At 44.5% G+C, this 22,029-nt stretch overlaps 1 protein-coding gene across 2 annotated transcripts in view; it reads left to right on the top strand.

Annotated features, from left to right (window-relative positions):
• Window positions 1–22,029, top strand: part of LOC147100019 (dipeptidyl peptidase 8-like) — a 49,514-nt gene that overhangs the window by 4,827 nt on the left and 22,658 nt on the right. For both annotated transcript variants that reach the window (XM_085968589.1, XM_085968590.1), the window contains exons 3-7: window positions 5,653–5,765; window positions 5,849–6,022; window positions 8,771–8,939; window positions 15,323–15,433; window positions 17,306–17,434. In XM_085968589.1, the coding sequence (XP_085824715.1) occupies window positions 5,653–5,765; window positions 5,849–6,022; window positions 8,771–8,939; window positions 15,323–15,433; window positions 17,306–17,434 (696 nt within the window). The remainder of the gene's footprint in view (window positions 1–5,652; window positions 5,766–5,848; window positions 6,023–8,770; window positions 8,940–15,322; window positions 15,434–17,305; window positions 17,435–22,029) is intronic.

Here is a 22,029-nt window from a genome sequence, read left to right as displayed (position 1 = left end):
GCGCCTTTCACGATCACCGGATGTCCCAAAGCGTTTTACAGCCAATGAAGTACTTTTTGAAGTGTAGTCACTTGTACAGGAAACTTTGCGCTATCCGGCACCGACGGGACCGAGCTGTTGTCGTCCCATCAAAACTGCCGGACAAACCAGCGCTAATATTGAAACATACGGAGATTTTGAGCTCCGTATCTGGCAACAAACCCTGTTGCTTAGCAACAGCTTCTACACAGTCGGCCGTACCTTGCAAGCATCTTTGTAGCTTAGCAACAGCTTCAGCGAGACCTTGCAGAGCCTGACTGGTGGAAAAAAAAGCAGCGAAAAGAAAAAAAACCTAACGAAACGGCTCCTGATTTTTGCCGATGGCTCGAGCATTCCGGACAGTTAACCTCCGGAGAAATCAAAGTTCCCTGTAATGTAGGAAATGCCGCAGCCAATTTGCGCACAGCAAGCTCCCACAAACTGCAATGTGATAATGATCAGCTAATCTATTTTAGTGGCCAGGACACCGGGGAGAACTCCCCTGCTCTTCTTTGAAATAGTGCCATGGGATCTTTTATGTCCACCTGAGGGGGCAGACGGGACCTCGGTTTAACGTCTCATCTGACAGTGCAGCACTCCCTCAGTACTGCACTGGGAGTGTCAGCCTAGCTTTATGTGCTCAAGTCCCTGGAGTAGGACTTGAACCCACAACCTTCTGACTCAGAGGCGAGTGTGCTACCCACTGAGACACGGCTGACACACCTTCCTCTGTAAAACACTTGTGATAACGGACGCGGGGTTACTAGCTTCAGTTTGCAGCAAAAACAGTGAGCATGTTATTGTAACTGTTGCAAATGTCTGAATTCTGCGAAATTCTACCTATTTGGGATGGATCGAATACGGCAGCGAATTTCATCCATGTGCAGGCAGCTGTTAGCAGTATCTGTCTCAGTGTGGCGTGCACACAGGTATTGCATACAGAAGTAGTTATGTACACAGTCACACAGGTGTATATTGCACAAACATGGATATCGTACCTGTACAGATTCTGTCACATATTCACCCAAGTAGTCTACACAAACACTCACTGTTAAAAGTACCCAGACTGTACACTCTCAAAGAAATAATAGCCATGGTGTGGAGATGCCGGTGTTGGACTGGAGTGGACAAATGTAAGAAATCACACAACACCAGGTTATAGTCCAACAGCTTTATTTGAAATCACAAGCTTTCGGAGCGCTGCTCCTTCGTCAGCAGCGCTCCGAAAGCTTGTGATTTCAAATAAAGCTGTTGGACTATAACCTGGTGTTGTGTGATTTCTTAAAGAAATAATATACTCATGATAAATGCTGCACTCACACAGGTACGAGATACACAGATGTAATATGCATGTATGAAATCGCTGTACCTCCATAGAGAGACAATGCTATATCTAGGCTTGCACCTCACACACTACAGGGAATCATGTGCTACTGTTTGATAACCATCACAGCACGGGGGACATTGATCCCATATGGAAACAGGCTGAAGCATCAGATCCTGTGTCTGTCTCACTCCTTTACTGCCTCAAGTGTTTTTTTTCTCTCCTTTCTCTTACTGGGGCATTCAATACATTTAAGGTGGAGATAGACAGATTTTTGCAAGATAAGGGAGTGAAGGGTTATGGGGAGCGGGCAGGGAAGTGGCTTTGAGCCCAAGATCAGCCATGATGTTCTTGAATGGCGGAGCAGGCTCGAGGGGCCAAGTGGCCTATTCCTGCTCCTGTTCTTACCTTTGTTTAAGTTCTCTCTCGCGTGCCTCGCCATTACACTGTGCCCACCATCTTTCCAGCATGGGACTATTTTCTCAGCCAGATTGTATACCCTTTAATAACTGCTGCTGTGGGACCCGCTTTCACCTCTGAACCCACCCCACCACCCGAAAACAAAAAGGCACCAGTGGCAGTGAAATATGTCAAACTAATGCGAGCGAGCAACCCACGCAGGTCTTGGAAACTTAAACTGAGGTTGTAACAGAGGAAACCGATGCAATATTGGATGGAAAAGATAGTAAGAGCTGAGTTGAGGAATGTGCTGAAGCTTTCCTCTGTAGAATGTGTAACAAAATTATAAACCCATTTAGAAAGAACAGATAAATTAACTAGCTTGCAAATTTGCTTGTGTGATACTGTAAAGTTCTTTAAAAAATAAAATGACATGTTTCTGTGGAACAAGCAAGATAACAATCAAAAGAAAGTGATGAAATAAGAAAAAGGATGGTGCATTATTATAAAATAGAATAATTATCCAAGAGCTGATTAAAAAGGACATTAATAGACATATTTATTCACTTCTATTACCATATAAATATACAGTTAGTGCCTTATACTTACAGACAAACAGTACTTATTGGTGCACAGGGCTTTTGCTTTTCTATATTTGTGGTTATGATACAGGACTAGTAATCCAGAGATTGGAATAATCCAGAGAACGTGGGTGCAAATCCCACCACGTCAGGGTGAGAATTAGAATTCCGTTCAAAAACAAAATCTGGAACTAAAAAGCTGGGATCGGTACAAAAGTGACCATAAAGCGACAGGATTGTCATCAAAAGCCAACTGCTTCACCAATGTGAGGGAAGGAAAGCTGCTGTCCTTACCCGGTCTGGCCTACATGTGACTCCAGTCCCACACCAATGGGGTTGACCCTTAACTGCTCTCCGAAATGGCCTGGCATCCACTCGGTTCTATCAAACTGAGGGCAACTAGGGGCAGGCAATAAAATGCCCACATGAATTAAAAGAAAGGGAGAATATAGTTTGTATATGAATTAATGTAGGGAGTATGTAATTTGTATATTGATGGGAGTGTATTGTGTTAATGTAGGGAGTATGTAATTTGTATATTGATGGGGGGAGTGTGTAGTTTGTAGATTTATTAATGTATGGAGTGGGTAATTAGTATATCAATGTGTATATTTACTGATGATATATAAACATAGACATTTCTGCACAGAAGGATGCGATTTGATCCACTGTGCTTATGCTAGCGCTGGCTCCACATTGAAGCTATCCATTCACCCCACTGTCCTGCTCTTTCCCTATATCTTTTAATATTTTTCTTCAATTATTTATCTAATTCCCTCTTAAATCCCATGATTGACTCAGCTTCGATAGTCACCTATGGTGATGCATTCCCTATCCTAATAAACCTTTGCATGCACATACATTCTTCTCACCTCTTTTATGCTTCTAGTACTAATATAAGAACATAAGAAGTAGGAGCAGGAGTAGGCCATACGGCCCCTCGGGCCTGCTCCGCCATTCAATAGGATCATGGCTGATCCCAACCTAGACTCACGTCCACTTCCCTGCCCTCTCCCCGTAACCCCTAATTCCCTTATCAGCTAGGAAACTGTCTATTTCCTTTTTTAATTTATTTAATATCGCAGCTTCCACAGCCCTCTGAAGTAGCAAATTCCATAGATTTACTACCCTCTGAGTGAAGAAGTTTCTCCTCATCTCAGTTTTGAAACGGCAGCCCCTTATTCTAAGATTATGCCCCCTAGTTCTAGTCTCACCCATCAGTGGAAACATCCTCCCCGCATCCACCCAATCAAGCCCCCTCACAATCTTATATGTTTCGATAAGATCGCCTCTCATTCTTCTGAATTCCAATGAGTAGAGGCCCAACCTACTCAACCTTTCCTCATAAGTCAACCCCCTCATCTCCGGAATCAACCGAGTGAACCTTCTCTGAACCACCTCGAGAGCAAGTATATCTTTTCTTAAATATGGAAACCAAAACTGTACGCAGTATTCCAGGTGTGGCCTCACCAGTACCCTGTATAACTGAAGCAAGACTTCCCTGCTTTTATACTCTATTCCCCTTGCAATAAAAGCCAAGATTCCATTGGCCTTCCTGATCACCTGCTGTACCTGCATACTAACCTTCTGTGTTTCATGCACCAGGACCCCCAGATCCCTTTGTACTGTAGCACTTTGCAGTTTCTTTCCATTTAGATAATAACTTGCTCTTTGATTTTTTCTGCCAAAGTGCATAACCTCACACTTTCCAACATTATATTGCATCTGCCAAATTTCTGCCCACTCACTTAGCCTGTTTATGTCCTTTTGCAGGTTTTTTATGTCCTCCTCACTCACTGCTTTCCCTCCCATCCTAAATTTATGCCCCCTTGGTACCAATGAGAGTATTCTTTCACTATTTACCCTCGGGAAACTCTTTTAAAATTTGAATCCTTCCTGTCGAGTCCACCTCCTGTGCCCCAGTGAATACGGCCCTAGTTTTTCCAATTCCCTGATCTACATCCTTTCATCCCTGGTATCGCCCTAGTCAGTCTGCATTGCACCTGTTCCATAACTCCACTATTTTTTCTATAATATGGTTTGCAAAGCTGCATGCAGTAATGCATCTGTAGCATAACCAATGAGTTGCTGTGCGTGCTAATACATAATTGTATGTATGCCAGTGTAGGGTGTGTTAAAAGTTTTGTATATTTACTGATAGAAGGAGCATGTAGCATGTGATTGCACTAGAGAGGGTTCAGAGGAGATTTACGAGGATGTTGCCAGGACTGGGGAATTTTAGCTACGAGGAAAGATTGGATAGGCTGGGGTTGTTTTCTTTGGAACAGAGGAGGCTGAGGGGAGATTTATTTGAGGCGTATAAAATTATGAGGGGCCTAGAGAGAGTGGACAGGAAGGACCTATTTCCCTGAGCAGAGAAGTCAAAAATCTGGGGGCATAGATTTAAAGTAATTGGTAGAAGGATTAGAGGGGAGTTGAGGAGAACTTTTTTCACCCAGAGGGTGGTGGGGGTCTGGAACTCGCTGCCTGAAAGGGTGGTAGAGGCAGAAACCCTCATCGCATTTAAAAAGTACTTGGATATGCACTTGAAGTGCCGTAACCTGCAGGGCTACGGACCAAGAGCTGGATTAGGGTGGTATTCTCTTTTGCGGCTGGCACAGGCATGATGGGCCAAATGGCCTCATTCTGTGCCGTAAATTTCTATGATTCTAGCTCTGTACGTTTACTACTGTAGAGAATATGTACTATATCTAAATCCATGAAGCAAACTGAAAAGGTTGATAATCTCCAATTTATTGTCCATTAAATTGTTGATTACAAGAGGTCAATCAATTCAATTAAATAGGTCAGGGAGGACCAGGGGTCACAATTTTAATTTGTATAAGGCCAGATCTAGGAGGTGGTTCTTTTCCCAGAGAACAGCCGACCTCTGGAACAGGCCGCCAGCTCGTGCGGTGGATGCTGATTCGCTGAATTCCTTCAAGCGAGAGCTGGATTTGTTTCTGGCTGGGGCGGCGATCACCTCTTACAGAAGGTAGGTACTGCAGGCAATTCCGGGCCAGAGTGGTGATCTGGACTAGTTTCAATCGCCTAAATGGGTTGGAGATGAATTTCCCAGATTTTTTCCCCCAAATTGGCCTGGGTTTATTAAATCTGTTTTTTATGCCTCTCCCAGGTGATCACATGGTTTTGGGTGGGGTGGAGTGTGTCTATTGTGATGCACAAGGTATCGCAATTGAGTGGGACAGGCTCGATGGACCAGAGGGTCTTTGCCTGTCTGTTATTTTCGTATGTTCGTAGGTCCCCTTGGTAATATTACTGTGAGCTGATCTGGTGTGTAACTGACTTTAATATGTGATTCCCTTCCAGCGATGTCAAATGAAAACCGGGAAAATACTTTGTTCTACTCAGAAATTCCCCGAAAGATAAACGAGGATGCCCTCCTGCTGCTCTCATGGAAACCTCTGCTGGACTATTTTCAGGTATGGGGAACTGTGCTAACGACTGTTGTTTTACTTATCGCTAAATACGGAGCGCCAAATGACGTTTAATGTTTATGCCCCAGTCCATTCCTGACTATGGAATTTACTGTCGCGAAGAAGAGCTGTTGAGAGAAAGAAAAAGAATCGGGACGATTGGCATTGCATCGTATGATTTCCACAAAGAAAGCGGAATGTTTCTGTTCCAGGCAAGCAACAACATCTATTTCACGGTGGATGGCGGTAGCGCAGGCTTCACTGTGAGTCCTATCGTTTATTTCAAACTCTACAATTTTCTCCTCTTTTAGATCCCGTGCCAGCGCAACTCTTTGGATAAGAGGGCAGGTACCTTGTTTGCCAAGCTTTTTAGTGCCACCCTGAAGCCAGTAAGATTGCTGAAAGTTGGTTTAATCTCTGGCATTTTCTTCCCACGGGAAAGCACGTGCTGTTGTTAGCCCAGCTCCGTGGCTCAGTGCATTGCTGTGTTGCATCTCAGCCTAGCTTTAAAAAACTTCCAAATCCCATAGTCTGATAATCATGTGAGTTGTATGTCTAATGCTTAACCTATGATCTGTTTTAAAGTTAAACTTTAATATGTCTTCTTGTCAGTGTCACGTGGATCCATTCTGATGGGCATCTATCCACAGGGTCACATACAAACCAGCCTCTGCCCACACAGGTTCACATGGGATCTATTCTCCTTGGACTCTACCCATAGAGTCATATTGCATCTAATCTGATAACCTTCTACCCACATATAAGTCACCATGTGTAGGTACGCTCTATAACTTTTGATTGTATAGCTGGACAGACAGACAAACTCTTTTATTTATATATATACTAGCTGAAGTGCCCGGCGGTGCCGAGGCTTTTTCGAGGGCATGTTGTTGTTGGAAGAGAGAGAGCGACTGGGGGGAAGAGAGAGAGCGAGGGGGGAGGGCGGGGAAGGGAGGGCGGGGGGAGGGGAGGGGGGAAGGAAGGGAGGGAGGGGGGGAAGGGAGGGCAGGGGAGGGGAAGGGAGGGAGGGGGGGAAGGGAGGGCAGGGGAGGGGAAGGGAGGGCGGGGGGGAGGGGAGGGAGGGGAAGGGCGGGGGGGAGGAAGGGGGAAGGGAGGAAGGGGGGAAGGGAGGGCAGGGGGGAAGGGAGGGGGGGATGGAGGGCGGGGGGGAGGGAGGGCGGCGGGCGCCCCCCCCCCCCCCCGAGGGTCGCGCCCCGCCCCCCGAGGTGAAGACCGCCGATTGTGCGCGCAGCAGGAGCTGAGACGCGGCGTCTCTCTCAGCCGGCGGGCCCGGTTGCCAGGGCAACCGTGACGCTGACCAAGCCAGAGAGAGAGACGCCGCGTCTCAGCTGCTCCTGCTGCGCGCGCGGCCCCCCCCCCCCCCCCGAGGGTCGCGGCCCCCCCCCCCCCCCCCCCCCCCGAGGTGAAGACCGCCGATTGCAGCTGTGCGAGACGTCCGGCGGGCCCGGTTGCCAGGGTAACGCTGGACGCTCAGCAAGCCCCGGCAGAGAGAGACGTCTCAGCTCCTGCTGCGCGCGCACCCTAGCGGCGCTGGGCTGAGGCTCGGCCCTCCAGCCTTCGAGTGGGGCCGGGAGGTGCCTAGCTCGGGCGTGGGTGCGGAGGAGACGCCGAGGCTTCTAGGCCTACCTGGAAAAACGGGGAAAGGTAGGAAAATTAATGAGATTAGATAAGTTAATTACTTTCTAAATCATTTTTTTTAAAAACAATATGTGTTTTAAAAGCAACGTTTTTTTTTAAGACGCAGAAAGCGGGAAAAAGAAAGGAAAAGTTTGGAATCAAGATGGCGGCGACTCACCTCGGTTCAGAACGATAAAGCCCGGCCACACGCGCACCGATTGGCCCGGCGGCACACGCCAGCAACCCGGCGTACGATTGGTCGAGCTCGAGGTCACTCTGTCGCTAATGAGCGGATAATGAGATGCTAATGAGCGGAATGTTGAAGGTTTTTGGGATACCGCGGGCGCAATTTTAGCCCGGCCGAAACGTAAATACGCTTAAAACCGTCTCGGAAGCGTAAGCTTTCTTTGGAGGTAACGCGCGTGTAGGTACGCCCTGTAACTTTCGAGTGCATACCCGCAACGCACACGCGATGACAGACAGACAGATAGACAGATAGATAGATAGATAGATAGACAGAATGACAGAAGTACCGATTTATATATATAGATATAGTCTGATGGGACTGTTCACTTTTGATGGATCGAATTAAAGCTTTCATGTTGTAAATGAGTAAAGATTGTGTTAACAAAGTGAGGTTCAGGATTAGTTGAAGACCAGTAGCTCGGTGCATTTATATTGTGTGTTAAAGTGACACAGACAATCACACGTGATGCTCAAGGCCGTGGAGTGGGAGGAGGAAGCTTCAAAACACTCAGTTCTTGATCTGACCTGCATTAAGTAGAAGGGAAGATCAGACCAGGGTTGTTGGGGCAGTGCCTCCTCGCATCAGGTCAAAGAGGACACTTGTGAGCAAGCCACCCACCCTCATTGGCAGAGCTATGAGTCCATCTAACTTAAAGGCTCGGGCATAATAAATTAGATTTTTCTTTTAAGTGAACTTTGCTGCTGAAATTGGGATTTATTTTAAGGGCTTCTTTGGGTTGGGATCAACAGAAGAACAGACCAAGTGAAATTTGTTACTGTTTAAAGTTATGGTTGTATTGAGGTTAGTTGAAAGTTAAATCAGGTACCACTTGGTGCTGTGTCGAAGAAGAAGGTTTTCCATCAGGGCAGAAAACTATCGAGTGCAGTAGGAAGGTTTCTGTGTTCCACGAAGTGAACAGCTTATCTTGCAATAAACAAAATCATTTAAGTGGTTTATATTCTATATAATAAAATAACAGAAAATGCTGGAAATACTCAGCAGGTCAGTCAGCATCTGTGGAGAGAGAAACAGAGTTAACGTTTCGGGGCGATGACCTTTTGACTGGTTTGAGGTGGCGCAACAGTAACTAGGAATCAGTAAATGTCTTGGCTGTTTTATTTTACAGAACGAGCCAATAAATCCTTCACCAGTGAAGACCAACTGTCCCAACATCAGGATGGATCCCAAAATCTGCCCTGCTGATTCATCTTGGATTTCATTCATCCACAGCAATGATTTGTGGATTTCTAATACTGAAACAGGGGAGGAAAAGCGACTAACTTTTGCACATAAAGGTATTGATGAGAGCCTCACAAAAATGCTGCATTCACCTAAACCTGTGATATGGGATCTGTTCCGATAGCCCTCTCTCCCCAGTGACATCAGATCTGTTCCGATAGCCCTCTCTCCCCAGTGACATCAGATCTGTTCCGATAGCCCTCTCTCCCCAGTGACATCAGATCTGTTCCGATAGCCCCCTCTCCCCAGTGACATCAGATCTGTTCCGATAGCCCTCTCTCCCCAGTGACATCAGATCTGTTCCGATAGCCCTCTATCCCCAGTGACATCAGATCTGTTCCGATAGCCCCCTCTCCCCAGTGACATCAGATCTGTTCCGATAGCCCCCTCTCCCCAGTGACATCAGATCTGTTCCGATAGCCCTCTCTCCCCAGTGACATCAGATCTGTTCCGATAGCCCTCTCTCCCCAGTGACATCAGATCTGTTCCGATAGCCCTCTCTCCCCAGTGACATCAGATCTGTTCCGATAGCCCTCTATCCCCAGTGACATCAGATCTGTTCCGATAGCCCTCTCTCCCCAGTGACATCAGATCTGTTGCGATAGCCCCCTCTCCACAGTGACATCAGATCTGTTGCGATAGCCCCCTCTCCCCAGTGACATCAGATCTGTTCTGATAGCCCTCTCTCCCCAGTGACATCAGATCTGTTCCGATAGCCCTCTCTCCCCAGTGACATCAGATCTGTTCCGATAGCCCCCTCTCTCCACAGTGACATCAGATCTATTGCGATAGCCCTCTCTCCCCAGTGACATCAGATCTGTTCTGATAGCCCCCTCTCCCCAGTGACATCAGATCTGTTCCGATAGCCCTCTCTCCCCAGTGACATCAGATCTGTTCCGATAGCCCTCTCTCCCCAGTGACATCAGATCTGTTCCGATAGCCCTCTCCCCACAGTGACATCAGATCTGTTCCGATAGCCCCCTCTCCCCAGTGACATCAGATCTGTTCCGATAGCCCTCTCTCCCCAGTGACATCAGATCTGTTCTGATAGCCCTCTCTCCCCAGTGACATCAGATCTGTTCTGATAGCCCTCTCTCCCCAGTGACATCAGATCTGTTCCGATAGCCCTCTCTCCCCAGTGACATCAGATCTGTTCCGATAGCCCTCTCTCCCCACAGTGACATCAGATCTGTTCCGATAGCCCTCTCTCCCCAGTGACATCAGATCTGTTCCGATAGCCCTCTCTCCCCAGTGACATCAGATCTGTTCCGATAGCCCCCTCTCCACAGTGACATCAGATCTGTTCTGATAGCCCTCTCTCCCCAGTGACATCAGATCTGTTCCGATAGCCCTCTATCCCCAGTGACATCAGATCTGTTCTGATAGCCCTCTCTCCCCAGTGACATCAGATCTGTTCCAATAGCCCTCTCTCCCCAGTGACATCAGATCTGTTCTGATAGCCCTCTCTCCCCAGTGACATCAGATCTGTTCCGATAGCCCTCTCTCCCCAGTGACATCAGATCTGTTCCGATGGCCCTCTCTCCCCAGTGACCTATGGGGTCTATTCCGATAGCCCTCTCTCCCCAGTGACATCAGATCTGTTCTGATAGCCCTCTCCCCACAGTGATATTTGGAATCTGGTCCAATAAAAGAAAGACAGACTTGTATTTATATAGCGCCTTTCACAACCTAAGGACGTCCCAAAGCACTTTACAGCCAGTGAAATCAGCCAATGATAGCCTTCTATCCACAGCGATATATGGGATGTGTGCTGATAGTATGATGTCAAAAACAATGGAAGATAAGTACTTTGCAAGGCCAAACAAGGGGATGTTTTCTATGATTTTGTCTGTATTCCTGGACGTCTACCAGCAGCAATTAAACACACCAACAACCCTCCCTCACTGTAAACGAGGTCAGCCAACAATTTAAATTTGCATCATTGGTTTTTCAGCCTGCTTTGTTTGGGGAATTCCCTGACACGCTCGCACTTCCTAACTTCCAAAAGCCCATGTCATCAAGCTGAAAATATTATAATGTTATCCCTTTTTTCTTCGTATACAGCTACAGAAATGATGTACTAAATAAGAAAAAAAATCAGGAAACTGCTGACGGACAGGCAGACAGACAAATCTGACAACCTCGGGACCTTCCCGGGTCCAGGAACCGCAGTTTGAAAACTTACATAGACAAGTGCCTCGGGGCCCTTCACAAAGGGAGAGTAGGAAGGGAAGGAATTTGAGAGGAAGTCCAAAATCATGGCAAAGTGGTTTTGATAGAGAATTCCAGAGACGAGAGTAGAGGCTGAAAGATCAGCCTCTGATGGCGGGAATGGGAAAGGAGCGGTGATCCACAGTCAAGGGGGTGAGCAGAAGGCGTGTGGTGGGAAAATAGCTTGGAGAAGATTGCCCAGATAGGGTAGAGTGAGGCCATGGTGTGGCTTGAAGGCAAGGATTAGGGTATTGAAATTGGCTCATGGGTACAGGAAGGGCAGTGGGGTTCAATGATGATGGGGTTGATAACCACAAGATAACTCATGTCATTATTGGTCCTTAATGCATAACAGAGCCAGAGCAAAATTAGAGCCAGACTTTTCAGGAGTGAAATTAGGAAACACTCTTCATAGGATTACATCGGATATACAGCACAGAAACAGGCCATTCAGCCCAACCAGTCCATGCCAGCGTTTATGTTCCATTCGAGCCTCCTCCCGTCTTTCTTCATCTAACTCTATCAGTATAACCCTCTATTCCCTTCTCCCTCATATGCTTATCTAGCCTCCCCTTAAATGCATCTATACTATTCGCTTCAACCACTCCCTGTGGTAGCGAGTTCCACATTCTCACCACTCTTTGGGTAAAGAAGTTTCTTCTGAATTCCCTATTTGATTTCTTGGTGACTATCTTATATTGATGGCCTCTAGTGGAAACACTCTGTATCCACTCTATCAAAACCTTTTATCATTTTACAGACCTCAATTAGGTCACTCCTCAGCCTTTTTTCAAGAGAAAAGAGACGCAGCCTGTTCATCCTTTCCTGATAGCTATACCCCCGCATTTCTGGTATCCTCGTAAACCTCTGCAACCTCTCCAGTCCCTCTATATACTTTTTATAATATGGTGACCAGAATTGTACGCAGTACTCCACATGTGGTCTAATCAAGATTCGATACAAGTTTAGCATAACTTCACTACTTTTCAATTCTATCCCTCTAGAAATACACCCTAGTGCTTGGTTTGCATTTTTATGGCCTTGTTAATCAGTGTCGCTACTTTGAGTGATTTGTGTATTTGTACTCCGAGATCCCTTTGTTCCTCTACCCCACCCAGACTCGCACCCTCCAAGTGATAAGTGACCTCCCTATTCTTCCTACCAAAATGTAATGCCTCACATTTATCTGTGTTGAATTTCATTTGCCAATTATATGTCCATTCTGCAAGTTTATTAATGTCTTCCTGTAATTTGTTGCAGTCCTCCTTAGTGTTAACTATCTCTCCCAATTTGGTGTCATCCGCAAGTTTAGAAATTGTGTTTTTGATTCCAAAGTCTAAATCGTTAATGTAAATTGTGAACAGCAGTGGTCCCAGCACTGATCTTTGTGGAACACCACTACCCACCTTCTGCGACTGTGAATAGCTACACTTTACCACTACTCTCTGCTTTCTGTCTTGAAGCCAGCTAGCTATCCATTCTGCTACTTGTCTCCTGACTCCGCATTCTCTGACTTTATTCATTAGTCTATTATGTGGTACCTTATCGAAGGCCTTTTGAAAATCTAGATAAATTACATGTACTGCATTATCCTTGTCTATTCTTTCTGTTACCTCTTCAAAAAATTCAATGAGGTTGGTCAAGCAAGACTTTCCCTTTTGAAATCCATGCTGACTATTCATTATTATATGTTTTGTTTCTAGATGTTCTTCTATTTTCTCCTTTAGTAGGGATTCCATTGTTTTTCCTGCCACCGATGTTAAGCTGACTGGTCTATAGTTCCCTGGACATGTTCTATCTCCCTTCTTAAATATAGGTATTATGTTAGCTATCCGCCAGTCCTCTGGCACTACCCCTTTTTCTAATGAATTATTAAATATGTGTAGTAACACCGCTGCTATCTCTTCCCTAGATTCTTTTAAAATGCGCGGATGTAATCCATCTGGACATGGGTTTTTTTTCCTCTTTGAGTTTGATTAGTTTATTTAATATATCTCTTTTTATTTTAAATGCAGTTATTTCATTACTAATCTCATGATCCAATGTCTTGTGCACCTGTTCTATCTCCCTGGTAAATACTGAAGCAAAGTAATTATTTAATATTTCTGCCATCTCTATCACTGCCTGTGGTATTATCCTGTCCACCCCTTAGTGGCCCTATTCCCATCTCAACCTTCCTTTTTTTATTGATGTGCCTGTAAAATATTTTACCATTTTGTTTTATCCATGATAATTTAATTTCATAGTTCCTCTTTGCCTTCCTAATTTTTTTTGATTTCTCCCCTAACCTCTTTGTATTTTCCCTTATCATGCTCTCCCCCTGCTGTCCATGTACTTAATGTTTGCCTCTTTCCTTACCCTCATTTTTTCCCTTATGGCTTTATTTATCTATGGTGTCTCATTAGTGTTTAGCTTGTTCTTTTTTAGCGGAATATATTTTTCTTGGACTCTGTTGAACACCGTTTTAAATGTTTCCCATTGCTGTTATATGTCATTCTTTGCCAATGTTATTGTGCATTTTATTTTCCCAAGTTCTATTCTCAGCCCCTCAAAATCAGCTTTTCTCCACTCTTAGCCTAGCCTTCGTCATACTTATGTCCTTCTCAATTATTATTTTAAAAGCGTATTATATTTATGGTCACTACTGCCTAGATGTTCCCCTACTTTTACTTCTCTTATCTGCTCTGGTTCATTCCCCATTACTGGATCTAATAGCGAATCCTCCCTTGTTGAGCTTTTTGCATATTGGGTTAGAAAGGAGTCTTGTGCACATTGTAGGAATTCCATTCCCTTATCCCCTTTACCTCCCTCTTCTCTCCAATTAATATCTGGGCAGTTGAAATCCCCCATGATGATTATTCTATGTTTTTTACTCATTTCCCTAATTTGTTTGCATATGTCTTCCTCCACCTCCCTTCCACTATTAGGTGGCCATGGTCTGTAGACTACCCCTGTTAGTGTGATTGATCCTTTATTATCTTTTATCTCTATCCACATGGATTCTATTTCTGTCTTGCTGATAGCTGCGTCACTTTTTTCTACTGCCTTATCTTACCTCTAATAGGTACAGCTACTCCACTTCCCCTTTTTCTCTCGCTATCTTTTCTAAATGTGCTGTACCCTGCAATGTTTAATTCTCAGTCCTGATTTTTCTGTAGCCATGTCTCAGTAATCCCTGCTATGTCTGGTTCCTCGCAACGCATGATTGCCTCCAGCTCCCCTGTTTTATTACGGGCACTGTGTGCATTTCTGTACAGACAGTTTAACTCACTTTTAATAGCAGTTCCTTTCACTTTATTTTTAACTATCTTTTTACACTCCTTTTCTATAACTCCATTTATTCCCTGGCCATCAATGTCCTCTCTTACTTTACTCTTTCCTATGTTCTCCTTTCCTGTTTTGTTTATACTTAGGCTGGCTTCATTTCTTGTAGATCCCTGCCCCCCCCATCTTACTAGTTTAACAAACTCCTACACACAAAGGGTGGTAGAAGTTTGGAACTCCCTTCCACAAATGCCAATTGATGCTGGATCAATTGTTAATTTAAAATCTGAGATTGATAGATTTTTGTGAACCAAAGATATTAAGGGATGTGGGTATATGTGGTTAGGTCGCAGATCAGCCATGATCTCATTGAATGGCGGAACAGGCTTGAGGGGCTAAATGGTCTACTCCTGTTCCTATATTCCAGAGATTGCAGAATAAACTCAAAAGAAGGCAACACAGCCTGCAGAGGAGAAACAATGAATGCAAAACATGGAAGAAGGTACAAAGGAAACGGCAGGAAAGAATACTGTCCAAAAACTCCCAGAGAGCAGGACAAACTGTCAGGATTTTCTACAAACTACTGCTGACTTGCCAAATGCTGCTTTGTAACCTTTATACAGTAAATCCAGTATATTTTGCATTCTGTATCCAAAGTATGTCCAAAACACAATACCCATAAGACAATTTCAGAGCAAAAAATAGAACACACATCTTTAATCAGGAATTAAAAGCCTGTATTTTTTGACTTTAATAAAAATATATTGTATATTACCACATGGAATATGGATTGATCTTACAATCGGACAGGAAATGCTATCAACAAACAGGTCACTCAGTGCCTGTGGCGAAACAGGACGATATCTGTGTGTTTCCTGTATTTTCTGTTTTTGTTTCAGATTTGCAGTTTTTTGCTTTTTTTTCTGCATCCTGATATTTGCTTTCTCCTACTTTTGTCATTAAGGTTTGCCCAACCTGGAGGATGATCCCAAATCTGCAGGCATCTCCAGCTTTGTACTCCAGGAAGAGTTTGACCGGTATACAGGGTACTGGTGGTGTCCCGTTGCCGAGGACAGTAAGTATGTCCATTAAGTGAACGCCTGGGATGATATTGAATGAAATGCTATTGAAATCAGTTACTCTCCACTAGCCAGCGTGGTATTCGGACCAGGAAGATGTCGGGTTAAATTCACAATCTGTGAGCTGATCCCAGGTTGGGGCATTATCATTGGACTCAGTCCCCCTGGACAGGGAGGGGGGAAAATGTTAGCCAGGGTTCCCACTTCTGGCTGCTATCCATTGACCCCGCTGGAACATGTGGCAATGTTCGATGAAAACAGGGTCAGGTTCACCTGTGATGCCTTACGCAAGCAATCAGCCTTCTGATGCTCACTGTACAGCAGCATACACGAAGACTAGTCACTTGAACAAGGTAATGGAGATCTGCCATCACCCATATAGCTGCCGAGGGATAGGAACAATTAGATTTGTAAATATTTTGTACAATCTTCTGAGTAAGGTGCACTCTGGACTGTTAAATAATTAGCACATAACCAGTTGCGTAAACAACCTGCATTTATATAGCGCCTTTAACGTAGTAAAATGTCCCATGGCGCTTCACAGGAGCGTTATCAAACAAAATTTAACACCGAGCCACATAAGGAGCTATCATGACAGGTGGCCAAAAGCTTGGTCGTAGAGGTAGGTTTTAAGGAGCATCTTAAAAGGAGAGAGTGGTGGAGAGGTTTAGGAAGGGAATAGAAACATAGAAGATAGGAGCAGGAGTAGGCCATTCAGCCCCTCGAGCCTGCTCCGCCATTCAGTGCAATCATGGCTGATCATCCAAATTCAGTACCCTGTCCCTGCCTTCTCTCCATATCCCTTGATCCCTTTAGCCTTGAGAAATATATCTAACTCCTTCTTGAATATATTTAATGAATTGGCCTCTACTGCCTTCTATGGTAGAGAATTCCACAGGTTCACCACTCTCTGGGTGAAAAAATTCCTCCTCATCTCTGTCCTAAATGGTTTACCCCTTATCCTTAGACTGTGACCCCTGGTTCTGGACTCCCCGGCCACCAGGAACATCCTTCCTGCATCTAGTCTGTCTAGTCCTGTTAGAATTTTATAAGCTCCAGAGCTTAGGGCCTAGGCAGCTGAAGGCACGGCCACCAATGGTGGAGCGATTTAAAATCAGGGATGCTCAAGAGTCCAGAATTGGAGGAGCGCAGAGATCTCGGAGGGTTGTAGGGCTGGAGGAGGCTACAGAGATGGGGAGGGGCGAGGCCATGGACGGATTTGGAAGCTGCACATTTCTACCTTATCTGACTGTAAGGGGCAATTTTGAGACTTGGTAACAAACTGTATCATATGATGCAAGTGTTTGACTCGGATTCGCTCAGTGGCTTAGGTTAAGACTGAACATCTGTGGGTTTGACCACATGTCACACAGCAACGACTGTGAGTTCTGTATACGTAAATCACGTCATTGGGTGAGTGATATTGACCTGACAGTTAGCTCTCTAGTTTCTCCGTGTAACAATGAGCCGATGTTCTACAATTGCCCCAATACTTGCATTGTTACTGACTGAAAATTGAACAAGTGGTGTGAATGAAGATATGTAATTAGTTATGCCTTTTCAGATGAGAGAGAGGATGGGCAGATTTGTGTAGTTTCAAAAGGAAATACAGGTTCACGTCGTCATAAGAACCTAAAGCCAGGCCCACTCTTTCCAATGGACTGTGTACAGTTGGTACTTCTGGTGCTTTCTGAACCTTATTTAATCTATTTACGGAGTTGAAAAACCACAGGATAAATACATAGAAGACATAAAGCTTTGAAGTTTTTCTCCAGACGCCCCAACAAATAAATAAGTAAAAACTCAAACTTATCACTTTAACATTAATGGCTGATTCGTTGATGTTTGAAATTGAAATTCTTTCCCAGCTTCAGACGGAGGAAGGATTTTCAGGATATTTTATGAAGAGAACGATGAGTCAAATGTCGAAATTATCCATGTGACTTCACCCATGCTCGAGACACGAAGGTGTGATTCATATAGGTACCCACGAACAGGTAAGGCATCTGTGTGGCTGCACATGGCTTGTATTTAGTATGGGCACTGTGTGATCTCTGTGATGATGTGTACAAAATCGTTGTGTAGGAGATGCAGTATTATAGTCACAATCTCTGCACAGTTAAGTAAAACAAAACAAAAAAGTTATTTAAAATTTATTTTTAAAATCTGTGTCAATTATGGAATGGCTGCAGGGATGTTACTGAATTATTTTTTTCCTCACGGTACTATCCTTTCCCAGTTTTGGCATTTTCTTTATGTAATATGAAAAAATATTGTACAATCAATATATATATATTGTAATATAAAGCAGGATATCCGCTGTCTCCAGTGTTTACCCTATCTATCCTGCAGATAGGTAAACGGGTGTTCAGTATAAAGGTATACAACTCTGATATTTTTCTTCTCTAACTGTAAATGATTCACCAAAATAAAACATCAAAAATGGGTTAGCAATTCTGTTTTAGGAAAAAAAAAGAACTTGGCATTTGTACAGCACCTTATCACATCTCTCCAGAACATCCTAAAGTGCTTTGCATACAATAAATTGCTTTGAAGTGCAGTGTCTGTTATGTTGGTGAATTTTGTTCCTGAGATATCCTAATGCAGTGACTCTCGACCTGTGAGTCAGAACCCCCTCAGGGACTCACGAGCATCTGTTTTGGGAATCACTGCAGTTCCATTCCCTGATGGCTCCTGCCTCAAGTTGTCATTTTGCTTCATTTCAGGAGCAGATTCTCTGCTGAGTACTGTGGGTGGGAATTCCTACCAGCTCTGGGGTTATTATTTTTTTTATTTGTTCATGGGATCTGGGCATCACTGGCAAGCCCAGCATTTATTGCCCATCCCTAATTGCCCTCGAGAAGGTGGTGGTGAGCCGCCAGCTTGAACCGCTGCAGTCCGTGTGATGAAGGTGCTCCCACAGTGCTGGCAAAGAGCCTCCAAAGCAGCAGCTTCAAGTAGGAGCCAGGACAAGCAGCAAGGAGCCACCAGGGAACTGGGACTGGCAGCCAAAAGCACTTCAGGTGACCAGGAAAAGCACCTACAGCAGGTTGGGAATGCACTCCTGGGAGGAAAGTGACAGCGAGGAGCGTAGGGTGATTTTTAATACTTAATTACAGGAAACTTTCGATTAACCGGCCACTAAATAACCGGAAATGTCAGTTAACCGGCAAAATTCAGGAGTCGGTTCAGATAACTTTTTTTACTTTTAGTTACTTTTTTTTACTCATTTCTGGCTGTGCAAGCGTCTAACTGAAGCTGTTGCTAAGCTACAGAGACGCTTGCAAGCTGTGCTGATTGTTTTGAAGCTGTTGCTAAGCAACAGGGTTTGTTGCTAGATACGGAGCTCAGAAGCTCCCTATGTTTTAACTATAGCGCTCGATTCTCCGGCAATGTTGATAGACCGGCACCAGCTCGGTCCCGTCCATGCCGGATACCAGAAAGTTTCCTGTAGTTGTAGAAGCATTACACTTACAAAGGAAAGGGGTTTTCCAATGTAAACGAGAGTTTTAAGGCTGGTCTTAAAGAAGGAAAGGGAAGTGGAAGGACAGGGAGGTGTAGGGAGGGAATTCTAGGTCTTAGGGCCCAGACGGCTGAAGGCACAGCCGCCAAAGGTGTGGTGAAGGGATTTTGGGATACTTGAGAAGCCAGAGTTGGAGGAATGCAGAGGTCTCGAAGGGTTGTAGCAGGTTACTAATACAAAATTGTATATTGGATAAATTGGCACTGGCATTTATCTGTCAGGTAAAACTCAGCTATGGATGGTGTAGTCTGCAGTAAAGGCCCAGGTGAGTCCACACTGGAATAGTGTGTAAGAGGGCAAAGAAACATTTTTCTTTGCCCTAAATTTTGTAAATTATATTTCTGTATGTAGTACATCAGTAGAACTTCTATTTAGATCAGTGAAATAATCTGCAACCTGCTGAGATCCTGTCTTGTTCTTCGTGAAATGTCGTAGTCCATGAATGTTGGTCAGATATGTTGGTCTCTGTATCTCCCATGCAACAACAACTTGCATTTATATAGCACCTTTAACATGGAAAAATGTCCCATGGTGCTTCACAGAGACGTAATCAGATAAAAATCAACACTGAGCCAAAGGAGGAGATATTCGGAGGGGTGACAAAAAGCTTGGTCATTGAGGTGGGTTTTAAGGAGGGTCTTAAAGAAGGAAAGGGAGGTGAAAAGACAGGTGTAGGGAGGGAATTATAGGTCTTCGGGCCTATACGGCTGAAGGCACAGCTGCTAATGGTGTGGTGAAGAGATTCCAGAACCAGGGATCACAGTCTAAGGATAAGGGGTAAGCCATTTAGGACAGAAATTAGGAATTTCTTCACCCAGAGAGTGGTGAACCTGTGGAATTCTCTACCACAGAAGGCAGTGGAGGCCAGTTCATTAAATATATTCAAGAAGGAGTTAGATATATTTCTCAAGGCTAAAGGGATCAAGGGATATGGGGAGAAGGCAGGGACAGGGTACTGAATTTGGATGATCAGCCATGATCTCATTGAATGGCGGAGCAGGCTCGAGGGGCCGAATGGCCTACTCCTGCTCCTATCTTCTATGTTTCTATTTTGAGATACTCAAGAAGCCAGAGTTGGGGGAACGCAGAGGTCTCGGAGGGTTGTAGGGCTGGAGAAGGTTACAGAAATGAGGAGGAGAAAGTCCATGAAGATGAGAATTTTTAAATTTGTGGCATTGGGGGACCAGGAGCCAATGTAGGTTAGTGAGCACAAGGCTAATGGGCGAGTGGAACTTGGTGCAGGATAAGATACAGGAAGCTGAGTTTTGGATGACCTGAAATGTATGGAGGTTGGTGGATGGGAAGACAGCAGGAGAGTGTTGGAATAGTGAAGTCTGGAGGCGACAAAGGCATGGAAGCGGGTTTCAGCAGTGGATGGACTAAGGCAGGGGCAGAGACGGGTGAATGGAGGTGGAAGTAGGTGGTCTTTATAATGGAAAAGATACGACATTGGAAACTCCACTCAGGATCAAAAAGTATGCAGAGATTGGAAACAGTCTGAACATAAGAACATAAGAAATAGGAGCAGGAGTAGGCCATTCAGCCGCTTGAGCCTGCTCCGCCATTCAATAAGATCATGGCTGATCTTCTACCTCATCTCCACTTTCCTGCACTATCCCCATATCCCTTGATTCCCTTAACATCCAAAAATCTATCGATTTCTGTCTTGAATATACTCAACGACTGAGCCGCCACAGTCCTCTGGGGCAGAGAATTCCAAAGATTCACCACCCTCTGAGTGAAGAAATATCTCCTCATCTCAGTCCTAAATGGCCGACCCCTTATTCTGCGACTGACCCCCTGGTCAGATCAGCCATGATCTTATTGAATGGCGGAGCAGGCTCGAGGGGTCAAATGACCTACTCCTGCTCCTATGTCTTATGTTCTTATGTTCTATATTCTCCAGCCAGGGGAAACATTCTCCCTGCATCTACCCTGTCAAGCCCTGTAAGAATTTTTTATGTTTCAATGAGATCGCCTCTCATTCTTCTAAACTCCAGAGAATATAGGCCTAGTCTACTCAATCTCTCCTCATAGGACAATCCCCCCATCCCAGGAATCAGTCTGGTGAACCTTCGTTGCACTCCCTCTATGGCAAGTATATCCTTCCTTAGATAAGGAGACCAAAACTGTACACAATACTCCAGGTTTGGTCTCACCAGGGACCTATATAATTGCAGTAAGACGTCTTTACTCTTATACTCAAATCCTCTTGTAATAAAAGCCAACATACCATTTGCTTTCCTAATTGCTTGCTGTACCTGCATGTTAACTTTCAGTGATTTGTGTACAAGGACACCCAGGTCCCTCTGAACACCAACATTTCCCAATCTCTCACCATTTAAAAAATACTCTGCTTTTCTATTTTTCCTGCCAAAATGGATAACTTCACATTTCAACACATTATATTCCATTTGCCATGTTGCTGCCCACTCACTTAGCCTAGTTAAATCCCCTTGAAGCCTCTTTGCATCCTCCTCATAACTTACATTCCCACCTAGCTTTGTATCATCAGCAAACTTGGATATATTACATTTGATCCCCTCATCCAAACCATTGATGTAGATTGTGAATAGCTGAGGCCCAAGCACTGATCCTTGCGGTACCTCACTAGTTACAGCCTGCCAACCCGAAAATGACCTGTTTATTCCTACTCTCTGTTTTCTGTTCGTTAACCAATCCTCAATCCATGCTAGTATATTACCCCAAATCCCATGAGCCCTAATACAATAGCAAAATATTGCGGATGCTGGAAATCTGAAATAACAACAGCCCTAATTTTGTTTAATAACCTCTTGTGTGGCACCTTATCGAATGCCTTCTGAAAATCCAAATACACCACATCCACTGGTTCCCCCTTGTCTATTCTGCTAGTTACAACCTCAAAAACTTTTAACAGATTCGTGTTGACTCTGCCCAATCCTATTATTATTTTCTAAGTGGCCTGTTACCATGTCCTTAATAATAGATTCTAGAATTTTCCCTACTACTGATGTCAGGCTAACTGGACTGTAGTTCCCCATTTTCTCTCTTCCCTCCTTTCTTAAATAGTGGGGTTACATTTGCTAC

The sequence above is a fragment of the Somniosus microcephalus genome, chromosome 27, assembly GCF_052327205.1.
Source record: "Somniosus microcephalus isolate GS21.2 chromosome 27, FLI_Smic_1.0, whole genome shotgun sequence".
NCBI lineage: Eukaryota > Metazoa > Chordata > Chondrichthyes > Squaliformes > Somniosidae > Somniosus > Somniosus microcephalus.
Note: the sequence above shows the minus strand (reverse complement) of the source record. Positions and strands in the feature narration are given on the sequence as shown.